The 13,687-nt window shown below is 37.9% G+C and overlaps 1 protein-coding gene across 1 annotated transcript in view; it reads right to left on the reverse strand.

Moving 5' to 3' along the window:
• Nucleotides 1–13,687, reverse strand: part of SNW1 (SNW domain containing 1) — a 33,741-nt gene that overhangs the window by 19,329 nt on the left and 725 nt on the right. Inside the window, exons 2-3 of the mRNA XM_045451704.1 lie at nucleotides 9,624–9,777; nucleotides 5,901–6,062 (exon numbers count right to left, since the gene is read on the reverse strand). Of these exons, the coding sequence (XP_045307660.1) occupies nucleotides 5,901–6,062; nucleotides 9,624–9,777 (316 nt within the window). The remainder of the gene's footprint in view (nucleotides 1–5,900; nucleotides 6,063–9,623; nucleotides 9,778–13,687) is intronic.

The raw sequence follows: 13,687 nt of genomic DNA on the forward strand, positions 1-13,687 counted from the left end.
GTTGAAGGCATTCTTTTAGGTAATATCATATATGTAACATTTGCTATGCAAATATTTCAGAAGGAAAAATGTAAACACCAAGGCTTTTTATTGATGTATCACTCAAATCACAATTGGAAAAAAAAGAACATTTTAGTTCCATCAAAATTTAATTCAAGAAAATTTTTTTCCCTCCAATTTTGTATTACTGTAAGTCTTGTCAATACAGTATTTATTTTACATGTAGAGAGATCTAGGGCCTAGACTTATCCCTTGAAATCTTGCCTTTTTCTTAATCTCTTATACCTAGAGCTAGCATTTACCATTCTTGACCTTTCACTATTAATATTTCAGTGATAACTTTCTGGTTTCTGAAGAAAACCAGATCCCTCTGATATAAATCAGAAATCTTTACACTGTAATGCAAATTCAATAATCGGATAAACTATTTTCGTCCTATGTCAAAGACTGTGAAAATCAAGCCTCCTGAACGATAATGAATTTTTAAAGACCCATTTTGTACAGTTAGCAGCCAATTCCTACTTCTAAAACTGGAAAATCAGTGGTTTTAAAACAGGGCACTGCTGCCACCCCCAAGGCTCTACAGGTATTTAATAGGTAGTGGCAGTTACATTAAACATTATACAACGCGCAAGACGGTCCCGAACAATCAAGTGTCCCCTCTTCCAAACGCATTTGCCAACGTGTACTCAGTTAATGTTGAATTAAATGCATTCAAAAGCTTCGTGCATTAATCCATCCACTTTTTAAAAAATTAAAATACTTATTTATTAAATTTGTGTAAGAAATTCAAGTGTATATTCCAGGGCATAATGTCCAGCAAGGAAATACATTCACCAGAAACAGTATCAGAACAGTCCAAGTACTCACTCTGTTCACTATCTTTCTTCTCAATTCATTCGGTACCCTGCTCATTTTTTAAAAAATCTTCATTCTGTGTATGCATGTACACACGCGCATGTGTATGTGTTCAGAGACATTATGTTCTTAGAGTAGTTTCAGGTTCACAGCAAAATTAAGAGTAAGACACAGAGATTTCCTATATACATCCTGCCCCTACACATGCATAGCTTCCTCCATTAGGGTCAGGGTTAGTATGAACCTCTGAGTGGTGCCTCTATAAACTACTAGTTTTGGATTCATTCCTAGTGGTTGCATTATAGACAAACATGTAATGCTTTCAGTGTATAAAGAAACATTACTTTAGAGACCTTATTTGGCCAGAATACTGAAATCCAAAAATAAATAGTTATAACATTTCTACTCTACTTTCTTTTTCTTTTTTTAATGTTTTATTTATTTTTTGGGGGGGAGGGGCAGAGAGAGAGGAGGAGACACAGAATCTGAAGCAGGCTCCAGGCTCAGAACTGTCAGCACAGAGCCTGATGCGGGGCTCAAACCCACAAACCGTGAGAACATGACCTGAGCAGAAGTCAGACACTTAACTGACTGAGCCACCCAGGCACTCCCTCCACTCTACTTTCAAAACAAAATAATCACCAGTATACATGGTTCTTAGAGAAAGAAAAAACTTTCAGACACTTCCTAGACGTGAGAGAAAATTGTTGAGACACTTCCTAGACGTGAGAGAAAATTGTTGGTTTCCAGTCTTGAAATTTAATGCAAAATGGGCTACAACTGTGTGTCATTCAAAATTAGTCAATCTGCCAATGCCAAACTGTTGTCCTAAAGTGTTCTTTTTCCTAACCAATGAGAGAAGAAAGGCAGCATGTACCAATAAAGAATAATGACTATTCCAAAGAAGGAGAGATGTACCAAAACAAAGGCAAGTGAAGCCTAGAGAAGGCCTCCACAGCACAGGGGATATTTCCAGTATATGTCCTGCTGTATAGGGACCTGTTTTTCCTTTTGCAGGAGTGGACTATGCTTCCCTACTGGCTCAGGAGAAGTGGTTTTCTGTTATTCAATGAAAACTGCTATCACTCCTCAAACAAATCACTGATGAAAGTCTGTGTGTCAAGCTGTCAGGCACTAAATTAGGTGCCAAGGAGGAAATCTAAAGATACAATCTCTGTCCTCAAAGAGCTTATAGTCAAATGACATAGATAGTAGTGAACTGATAAATAGAACAAAATGTGATGACTGCTAAGATAAACAGGGAAGAGGAAGGAAGGATACCCCATCTGGCCAGGGAAGATTAGGAAGAGTTTTCCGAAACAATGAAGAGTGAGCTGTGATTTGAAAGCAACAGAATTTAGGGACAGCTGGGTGGCTCAGTCGGTTAATCATCCAAGTTCAGCTCACGTCATGATCTCACAGTTCTTGAGTCTGAGGCCCACAACAGGCTCTCTGCTCTCAGCACAGAGCCCGCTTTAAATCCTGTGTCCCTCTCTCTCTGCCTCTCCCCTGCTTGTGCTCTCTTTCTCTCTCAAAAATAAATAAACATTAAGAAAAAAAAAAAGCACCAGAATTTAGTCAAAGAACAGGGGGAGAGCTTTCCCATACACAGGAGGACATCCATGGGAAGTTCCCAGGGTAAGAGAGAATGTGCCATATTAGGGGAGCTGCAAGAATTCCTTGTGGCAGATCTTTACAGAAAATGTCTGCAAGTTTCTTTTTCTTTTTTCCTTTTTTAAAGACTTTTTTTTATTTTTAAGTCATCTCTACACCCAACGTGGGGGCTCAAACTCACAACCCTGAGATCATGAGTCGCGTGCTCCACTGACTGAGCCAGCTGGGTGCCCTGAAAATTTTTTCTTAACCACATTAACAGTGGCGATTATTTTGTACTGAAAATAAAAAGAATGGCTAAAACTGGACTGTTTATTTTTGGATTTAACTTTTCTGGTCATGAAAGTTGAGGCTAGGCTAGAAAGATAAGGAAGGGACCAAGTGTACCATAAGGAGCTTGGCTGGTTCTTACCCTAAAGGCTATGGAAACATTTTAAGTGTGCACACTTGTGTGTGTATACGTGGGGGAGAGAGAGAAAGCTAAACATATAAACAAGGATGAGTTTGTTTTTCTAAGCAGGCAAAACAAATGCAAAGGAGGTGGTTTCAGACTCTGCTTTGGTAAAGCAAGAAGTGATAAGGGCCTGAACTAAGTAGCAGAGAAGGGCATATACTTGAGAAGGGTTAAGGAAGAAGATAAATCACAATGACTAACAGTTGGAAGGCCTGAAGGAAACACAAAAGAATGGAATGACCACTCAGCAAAGGCTTTTTAGAGAACTATAGCATTATGTGTCACATCTCACATCTGAATAATCTTTGACTCAGTAAGTTCACATAAGTATTTATTTTACGCAAATATTCATGTGCCTAAAGGCATTTGTATATGGACCTTGAATAAAGTACTGTCTGAAAACTAAAAAATTGAAATCTGAAAACTAAAAATTGCTTAAAAAAAACTTAGGGCACAAACACACCTGGAATTCTATATAGATTTTTAAAAAATAAAGCAGACCTATATACACTGATAAAAACCTTCCAAACATACTAAATTTTAAAAAGCTATGAAAGTTATGAATATTAAAATCTCATTCATGTAAAAAAAGATATGTGTGTGTGTGTGTGTGTATTAAAGTGGGAATATATATATACATCAATATCTAAATCCATAACAAAGGTGTGGAAAGATCTGTGTTATTATAGTAGTGGTACTTACCTATGGGAAGTAAAGTGGGAGAAGTAGGCACTACATACATACTTATGTACTGTTGATATCTTCTACCATAAGAATTTATTATTAGTGTATCTTTTTTAAATCAACAAAATAGTGGGGGGAAAAATAACTCCCAGGCTTTTAGCATAGTCAGTCAGGAAGATATCACTGCCAATCACTGAGTTAGAGAATAGAGAAGGTAGATTAAGTGGAAAATTATGAATTTAGGTTTGGATTTGATGAGTGATGTTTTGAGGAAATCTAATAGAGCTGTCCTTGCGGATAGTAAGATATAAGGACCTACAGCTCAGGGGAGAAAACTCGGCTGGTGACATAGATCTAACAGTCATCAACATGAGTGGCAATTTTAGCCAAGGGAATAAATTAGATTAGTCAAAGAGATGGTGTTGTGAGAAAAGCCTTAGAGACCTTTGCTTAGAGACTGGTTGAGGTGAGGCTGTATTACAGTGAAATGAAGAATGAAAGGGAAGCGAAGAAGTAGAACAGATAACAACAAGCAAAAAGCTTGAAGGAAAATGAAGAAAACTAGGTGAAAATTTGGTGGTAGCTAGAGGGAGCCTTGAGGGTAGTCAGGGAAAAACTTTTCTTTCAAAAGATGATAAAAGCAAGCATATTTAAAAGCTAACAGAAAGGAGTCAGTAGAAGAAGGGGAGGTGGAAGTCATGGAAAAGCAAGGCTGTAAAGGAGAGGGGGAGGAATGAAATCCAGGATACGCTACAGCACACCTGGCAAGATTAGGTTTAGACCGAAGACATTTCTCATAGAGACAAAAGGAAAAGTCAAGACAGAAAGCCAAGTGCAGGATAAAGAAAGCAGACAATTTTCTTCCACTAGTCGTTATGTGCAAACAGATGTCACCTGTAAGCTGACAGGGGACGGAGAGGAGTAGGAGTTAAAGCTTGGAGGAACACCAAGGGAGCGCAGTCTAAACCTGAGACATAGATTTGCATGACTGGGTAACTGTTTTCCCCAAGAACCCAGCACCCATGATGCAGGAGTAGAGGATGGGGTCATTACTGCAATTTTAGAGGGTAAAATGAAAACATTTAGGGAAGAGAAAGAGGCAAAGGACAAGTACTGAAGGCCCTCAACTATTTTTCGCAACATCTTCAATTCTAAAGAGATCTTTACCTATGCGTGGAGTACTTATTTACGAGGGAAAAAACTAGGTCTTCTCTTAAAAACAGTTCCTTGGCTCTGAGTGTAGCTGCTCTGTGAGATTATTTTAAGTAAATTTTATTTTTGGTCTTTGGATTATCTGTAAGCAGGCCATCAAAAATATGGACAGCAAGTGCCAGTTTTATACTTAGGGGAGAAAAAAGTTTAATTCATTACATTCAAGTGAATTATTAAAATAATTAAATATCTATGTAAGTACTTTGTAAGTATATGAGACAGAATTAGAAGACTATAAACAAATCTAAATTTTGATTTTTTGTGTTTTAGGGTGCTAGAATTATAGATTTTTAGCAATTTTCTAGCATTTGAAAAATGTTAGTACTATAAAAGAACTTAAAACAAAATTTAACAATTTCAAATTGCTTTTGTTTATTTATTTAAAAAAAAATTTTTTTTTCAACGTTTATTTATTTTTGGGACAGAGAGAGACAGACCATGAACGGGGGAGGGGCAGAGAGAGAGGGAGACACAGAATCGGAAACAGGCTCCAGGCTCTGAGCCATCAGCCCAGAGCCTGACGCGGGGCTCGAACTCACGGACCGCGAGATCGTGACCTGGCTGAAGTCGGACGCTCAACCGACTGCGCCACCCAGGCGCCCCTTGTTTATTTATTTTTTAATGTTGATTTTTTGAGAGAGAGAGGGAGACAGTGAGTGAGCGAGTGAGAGAGGGAGGGCATGAGCAGGGGAGAGGGAGACACAGAATCTAAAGCAGGCTCCAGTCTCTGACTGTCAGCACAGAGCCAGACATGGGGCTTGAACCCATGAACTATGAGAGCATGACCTGAGCCAAAGTTGGAGGCTTAACCAACTAAGCCACCCAGGCACCCTCAAATTGTTTTTAAAATGCTAAACAAATAAGTGAAAACCCTAAGTATATATAAGCTATCATCAATTTGGGAGATTTGAAATGAAAAAGTCATTGCTGTTATGAAGTCATAATACATTGTTCATATAATCATGAAGTCATATTTTCAGTTAGCCTAAGTACTAACTGCTACTCATTGCTACTTTTAACAAAGCTAAATGGCCAGATACTATTTATCAATAGAGGGAAAAATCAACGAGAGGATTACCTTGTCTTTTGACTGTCCCTGCCGAGCAATTGCATCATATTTAATTTTTCCTTCAGCATCCACCTGAATGGCCAGCGCATTTGACATTTTTTTCTTTCGTCCCATATCCAGTGGATACTGGGCCACATGGATCTCTGGAAAAGCACCGCCATCTCCAAAATCCTACATATTAAAAAGGAAAGAAATAAAAAGAATACTTAATAATTTGAGGTTCAAGATATATTCATTCATTCACCAAATAATTATTGAGCCCTTGTTATAGCAGATGCTAAGAGATACAGCAGTAAAGAAACAGAGGTCGCTGGTCTTGTACAGTGTACATTCCGGTGGGCTAATGTGTAAAAAGCCTAATCTTTGGCTTGTAATAAATGCCTTGAAAATATAATGGGACTGCAAAGAAAATCTACTTTCCTTTTTTTTTTTATTAAGCTTATTGATTTATTTTTGAGAGAGGAGAGAGAATCCCAAGCAGGCTCTGCCCTGTCAACACAGAGCACTACTATGCAGGGCTCGAATCATGAACTGTGAGATCATGATCTGAGCTGAAATCAAGAGTCAGACACTTAACTGACCGACCCACCAAGTGCCCTAGAAAGTCTACTTTTGATACTGCGCTGGGACAGCCTTTGTGAAGAGGTAATGTGAGTTAAAGCTAAATAATGAGAAATCAGGTATGAGAAGATCTGAGGGAAGAATTTTTTAGGTAAAGCAAGTAGCATGAAGGTACTGCTATAAGAACAAGCTTGGGATGTCCTTGGAAACAAGTGTCCAGTAAGGCTGGAGCTTACTGGGACAGAGGAGCAGACACATAGGTGATAACCTTGCATGGGCAGACAAACACCAGATCATGAAAGGGCTTCTAGACCATGGCAAAGATTTTTATATACATGACAGGATGAAATTAAGTAGAACGTTTAGGACAAAGAAAAGATTTTTAGTTTTAGCATACATAATGTTCTTAGTGAGGCAAAGGTCAAGGTATAACAGGGCAGAAATGTAAAGAATTTTTTCTTGGAACCAGATTTTAATAACATATTTATTCATGTTCCAGGAGAAGCAAATAAATAGAAAGGAAGGCTCTAGAAATGAGTTCACCACATTTCTAATGGTGATGATATACAATTACTTAGAAGACTGAGACTTCTCAAGTAGCACAAGCTAAGTAACATCTGTTGATGAAGTTTAACGTTACAAAAAAGGTAGATGGTCAAATAAACATATGAATGTTAAATACAATTTTTAAATAGCTTTGTTAAACTTAGTAATATTTGCTTAGGAATTATATTGTACACTCAACAATCCACACTCATTTAATTCCTGTATTTCAACAATCATACTTTCATATGGAAAAAATTCAAGTTTAGCAACATTAAGTGATTTTCCCAAGATGTCCTGCATAGGCAGGACTTGAACTCAGATCTTTTGACTCCAAAAAACTGTATTTTCTACTGAACTAAAATTCTTTCCTTTTTAGCTCTAAAAAGGGCAAATCAATACAACTAAAAAATGATAGGAAAAAACATTAAAATTAATCATTTAGAGGGGGTTTGATGAAAAATTTTATGTAAATAACTACTTTTATAAGACCTCCTCCTTCAAGAAATATTCCATTAGATCCTGGATATGTGATTTCCTAGATACAATATACTGACTTGCTAAAGAAAATTTTGACATTTCTAAAAACAAACAATAAAGCTGAGGGAGACATTTCTTATGAATTCGGCAGAAAATAGTTAAAATATTCCCAAGAAAGGCGCTACCTGTAGCCAGGACATCAATCTGACATACGCTCAGATCTGCTGGGGTTCTTCAACTATAATAAGTACTTCAGACTGTGGATGTGGCATTATGCGATCATTAAGCTTGCCAGAAAATCATAGCTTTTACTCTGAACACTAGAACAAAATGCTTTCTCCACAGAACGTTCACTCCCCTCAAGAAGCATTCACAGTCTTTCCAGATTGGCTGGCAAACCAAAATGGTTTGATTTTCAAATAAACTGTTCTGTTCTACCAAGATGTATGAAACCTTTAGTCAAGTAAGATTTTAAAAAGTACCTGAATGTCATAATGCTAAAATGGAAGCCTAATCTTTGGATGAGGTTTCTGTTGTATGAAAATGATATCTGCTACCCCCACTCTGTAATCTATTGAGGGGCAAATGAAGAATATCTATAATCCCTCAAGGGACACATTATCCTTCTATCAGATAATGTCAATCACTACCTTTTTGCCACAGATAAGAGGGCATTCCAGCCCCCTTGATAATCTTCTTTTGCCCCACATCTCACAAATTATACTATCAGTGAAAACAAAAGTAACAACAACAAAAAACCCCATGGTAATTTTAGTAAGACTGGCTTTCACACATTAGAATTAATAAGGACTAGAGGACAGCTAAGGAAAAAAACAAGGAAATTTTTTAAAAGACATGATCTAGTTGGGAGTTTGTCTTTTAGGCTCTATAGAGTGTTCTGGTAGGCAGGGGGAATGCCAAGCATGGGAGAGGCTGAGAATAGAGAGAGACAACAACAAATTTCAGTCCAATGAATACTTCGTTCACCATGATCTGCACTTGGAGGCATATGAAGAAAAGTTGAGGGCACAATCCCTTCACATTTGTAAGGTAAAAATCACAACCATAAAAGGACAGAATGTAACAGAGTGATAAAATGAAAATAATTGTGTACAAACATGAATGGTATAGGCACAAAGATTTTTAATAGGGCAGGCACATTCCTTGGGAAGTGGAAGAGCGAAATTTGCAGGAGTCAGAATGAATACTGAGAGACAGAGAAGAAAAAGGCTTGATCAAAGAGGAAGTAGTCTTGGGGAGGCAAAATAGTTGTCTCAAATGTTTGCTTTTCTCCCTAGATGAAAAAGGTGGTCAAGCATGGGAAGTGGTCAAGCATGGGAAGACTGCCCTGGAATTAGGGAAAAGAATATGTATTGATCTGCTCTAAAGGATACAGAGTAATTAGGAAGATAGGTACTACCAAAGAAGTTTGTTTTTTGGAAATAAGCTAGAAATATAAAAAGATCATTTCAGAGTCTTCTTTCTCCCTCACTGCCTCCAAATCAACCATCACATTCTTTTATACCTTCTAAAATATTTATCTAATATGTATATTAGACATCTACTAATATTCTCAAATTGAAGACAAGAAAACTGATAAAGAGGGGTCAGGATCTGCCCAGTGTCACACGAATAGTAAGCAGCATAGCTATGATGCAAAAACACTTATTTTTACTTATTCTTTTAAACTTCTCGCCCATGCTCTTTCCAATATACTTGACAAGAAGGAAATCAGAAATAGAAATGCTGCTGGAGTTTTCCCTGGAGGAAGGCTGTCTCTTCAGGGTTACGTGGCATTGTGTATGTGGGGAGAAGGGAGGGAAAGGCACCCGAACATGAACTCTTCTTTTCATTTTCTCCTTACTTTCCCATTATTTTCCATATGCAGTAATCCCTGGATTTATAGAGAGTATGCTAGTTTCTTTTGTACATGTTTAATAGTTGGACATAAGAAGAGACATAAACAGGTACAATTCTCTTATGATCACAAAGAAGTGGTAATAAGCCAGAAGAAAAAGATCAATCCTCTAAAAGGAATATATGTCTTAGGAACTCACGACCAGAATTTCTAGCATATTGGCATTCATGTGCAGAGGTTCTAGGGTATTTTACAAGGGTATTATAATAAACGTTAACACAATTATTTACCTCTAATAACCGAGGTATCCAGCCTTTCCGGTACCCGTATGGAGGAGGTTCTCTTCGGGAGGAGACCAGTGAGGTCTGTCGTGATCTCTGAGATCTTGCCTTTTCTTCAGCCTCAAGCTGGTCCTGAGATAGCTGAGTAGGTGCAGGTAAAAAGCTATAAGCAAAGATAATAAAAGTCAGATTTAAAAAAAACTCCTACATTTGATCATTGCAATTTGGCCATCAGAGACCATTTTACCATAATACTTTTTCCCTTAAGCAAAAAAGCAAACATTTCAATGATTCATGGCAGTATTTAATATCAGTCATTTTACTTTGCCTGGAAAGAAATAAACGCTCAGAGACATACAGTAAAAACATCTGACTAAGATGCAGGCAAATGATGCCCATAATAAAAAACTAACATATTTAATATAATAGATAAACTACTCAGTGGTTATGCTTCCACATTTCTTTTCTTGTAATAAGCAAGAAAACATTCTCAATTACCCAGGGGCCAACTGTCCAGTATATGGTGTCTTAGTGCCTTTACTACTTTTACACTCCTTATTTTTAACTACTTTACTCTTATTCTTCTTACTTTTAACTATTTTAATGTCAACAACAACAAAAAATAATAAGGATTAGCACTGAATGTAACAAAGAGGTGCATAAAAGAAAGAAAACACAGGTTGCATATATGAGTGTGTTTTCCCAAAGGTTATCTAATTTAGAATGCAACTTAAAACTTGAGAGGTCAAAGATTCAAAGGAGAAATTCTAAAGATGTAGTTTGTCATTCTTTAATCACAGCAGCCTTTTTACCAAGCTATTCTTAACAACTTTCAAGTATGATAAATGTTATTATAGACATACCCCAAAGTATCACAGAAAGATTCCAGTAAATTGATATGTTTAATGGAAAAGTTAGGGTTCCTTTGTGATTCTTGGGCGACTAAGCATATTTGGATAGGCAGAACTTATTTATTCAAAATATTTATTGATCACTTGGGTGCAGGTACTGTGCTATGTAAGCAATGAGACTATAAGAGAGAGGTTACAGCCTTGCAGAGGAGAGACAATCAAATGCTTACACAATTCCCTAATTACAAATTGTATCAAACGATGAAGGAAAAGTATACAGGGCTATGACGGTATACATCAGAGGGATCTAATCCAGTCCAGAATGTCAGGAATGTGACAGCTAAAAGCTCAGAGTTCAAATCCAACCTATGCCAGGTAGTAACCCAGATAAGTTACTTATCTCTCTCAACCTCTGTTTTCTCATCTGTAATGACAGATCAAAAGACCACCTACGTCACAGAATTGCTCTAAGTAGTAAATGTGAAAATCTATGACCCCCTTGGCACAGTGTCTGAATACTCATCAATGCATATTGTTCCATACATATTTGATTATGCGGAGCCACTCCGTGATTCCACCAATTTGGATCAGTTGCGCCCCACCCATGCTCCCACAAGACACTCTATAACATTTATCTTACTGTATCACAATCATCTACTCATTTACCTCTTTCTCTCACCAGACTGAGCAACTTGCAGGAATCATGGCTTCTGCTTCGTTTCATCCCTAACTCTCTAGGCACTGTCCAGCTCACAGCGAGGGCTACTTATATGTTTGCAGGAGAACTAAATTCACTCTGCCCTTTGCACTCACCATCTTTATGTCACTACAATCTTATTGCCTTTCCTTTTGCCATCTCAAGATCTTTACATTTGCTATTCCATCTACCATAAAATGCTCCTTTTATTAAGAACATTCTTTCCTGTAGTGCTTTTATGGAAAACTCTTTCCCAGATCATTCGTTCATTCATTCATTTTAAAAGATTTTGTTTAAAAAAAATTTTTTTTAATGTTTTTATTTATTTTTGAAGGAGAGAGAGACAGAGCATGAGCGGGGGAGGAGCAGAGAGAGAGGGAGACATAGAATTTGAAGCAGGCTCCAGGCTCTAAACTGTCAGCACAGAGCCCGATGCGGGGCTCGAACTCACAAACTGTGAGATCATGACCTGAGCCGAAGTCGGATGCTTAACCGACTGAGCCACCCAGGTGCCCCTAAAGATTTTATTTTTAAGTAATCTCCGGGGCTTGAACTTACAACCCTGAGACCAAGAGTCTCAAGCTGTACCAAGTGGGCCAGCCACACACCCCTCCTAGATCTTTTAGTCCTTGCTTCTTAGCATTCTTGTCTCTGCTCATTTATACCTCTCCACAGCTGTTTTCTGACCACCTTGTCCAAAACAGGACCCCACTCCACATTTTGAGTCACTCTTTGTCCTTTCATTTTTATTTCTAGTAATTCCTATCTGAAATTGCATTATTGATTTGTTTACTCATATATAGTCTATCTCTCCTAGAATGTAAGCTCTTTGAAAATAAGGAGTTTGCAACACTGATTTAATACTGTAAAACCAGCACTAGAATAGTGCCTGGCACATGGTAGATCCTCAACAAATATGTACTAACTGAAGGATGGATGAATGGATGAACGGAGCCAAAAGTTTTGGGTTTCTACCATAGTTATTTTCAGTATACCATGTATATCCAGTACATAGAAGGCATACAAAGACAGTTCCAAAGAAGCTACAATATTTACTTATTTTACTCTTCTCTTTACCTTCTGCTGGAGGAACTGGTCACTAAAATGATCAAAAGGCAGGCAGCCTGTCAAAGTGGAGAATTCAGACAATCCAATAAACAGGTTACCTGGCCTGGATTAGGGTCTGAACATACTCTAGCCTTCCAGAGGGTCTTAAATTTGCAGTTCCTTGTAAAGGATGACATTCCCACAAAGAGGCACACTCCTGCAGTAGCAGGGTAGGGGGAAGGGGTACAGAGTGGGCTGCATATGCAGGCCAAAAGGCTACTTCAGTGGTTCTCAACTGGGGGGCAAAATATTTACAATGCAGGTGTATGATAATACCTAGATACATACAATTCATTAAGATTGTCAAGACTTGGGGGTAGAGAATGGGGGCAGTATCACTGGCATCTAGTGGGAGGAAGCCAAAGATATTGCTAAACATCTTACTATACACAGGACAGCCCCATACCAGAATGAATTATCCGGCCCAAAATGTCAACAGTGCTAGTGTTGAGACAACTTAGTCTACTCTCCCCCTTTACTAAATAAAGCATACTAAATGCAAGTGATGTTATTAGACACATAACCTTAAATATACTTGAATTTAGAAAACTTAATCAGTAAGACTTTCAGTCTTTAGTAACAATAACTGGTGACACCAAGACTATAACATATCAGTTCCGTCAAGTCTCTGCTGTTAAGAATCCTTGGTAGATCTTGGAGATAAATAACACTTCACCTGGAAACTTGAGACCACCTCTAAAAATCAAATTAGTCAGAACTCAACAAAATCAGAACACTATGTAGTCCCCAAGACTAGTCATTTGAAGACTGCACTCTGTCACTGCAATTTTAAGCACACAATACCCACGACATGTTATTTTTCCTGTGTGTCCTTTTCAAATTCCAGCTTTTCCACAAAACCTTTACTCATAACTCTAGTAATCTTTGCCACTGTGCCTCCCACCTGGAGGTGCACTCAAAAGTCTGCTGTTTGTAACATTTACTAAAGAAAACTCCCAGTCCATTCAACTCATTTCATCTAATTCTTTTTGCACTTAAGGTTAGTACTACACAAGCGAGCATTTGTGTGCCCTTACTTCTTTCATATCTGTATGCCTTGTACCCCCATCTTCCCTGCAAAGACTGTTAGATTTCCTTTTGTATATACACAACCCCCAGGATAAAGCAAGGAACCCAAACCTAATTCCCCCAAGAATTTTCTGCTTAAAACATTTTTAGGATTCATCAGCCAGGAAAATTAAATAGAAGGAGAATCAAATGTGTTTAGAGAACTCAAGCTTATGTCCTAAAATGATTACTTTCTTTACGACGAACTTAGACAACTCAGTTTTTCCTGCTTGCATTCGCATGGAAAGTTTTTCCACTTAGATGGGGCAGCAAGGTCGCACACCAGTAGTAGTTACGTAACTCCTCGGAATCTCCCACTTAAACATATTTTTCTCAAAGGCGGGGACCAC

Source organism: Leopardus geoffroyi, chromosome B3 (genome assembly GCF_018350155.1).
Source record: "Leopardus geoffroyi isolate Oge1 chromosome B3, O.geoffroyi_Oge1_pat1.0, whole genome shotgun sequence".
NCBI classification, from domain to species: Eukaryota; Metazoa; Chordata; class Mammalia; order Carnivora; family Felidae; genus Leopardus; species Leopardus geoffroyi.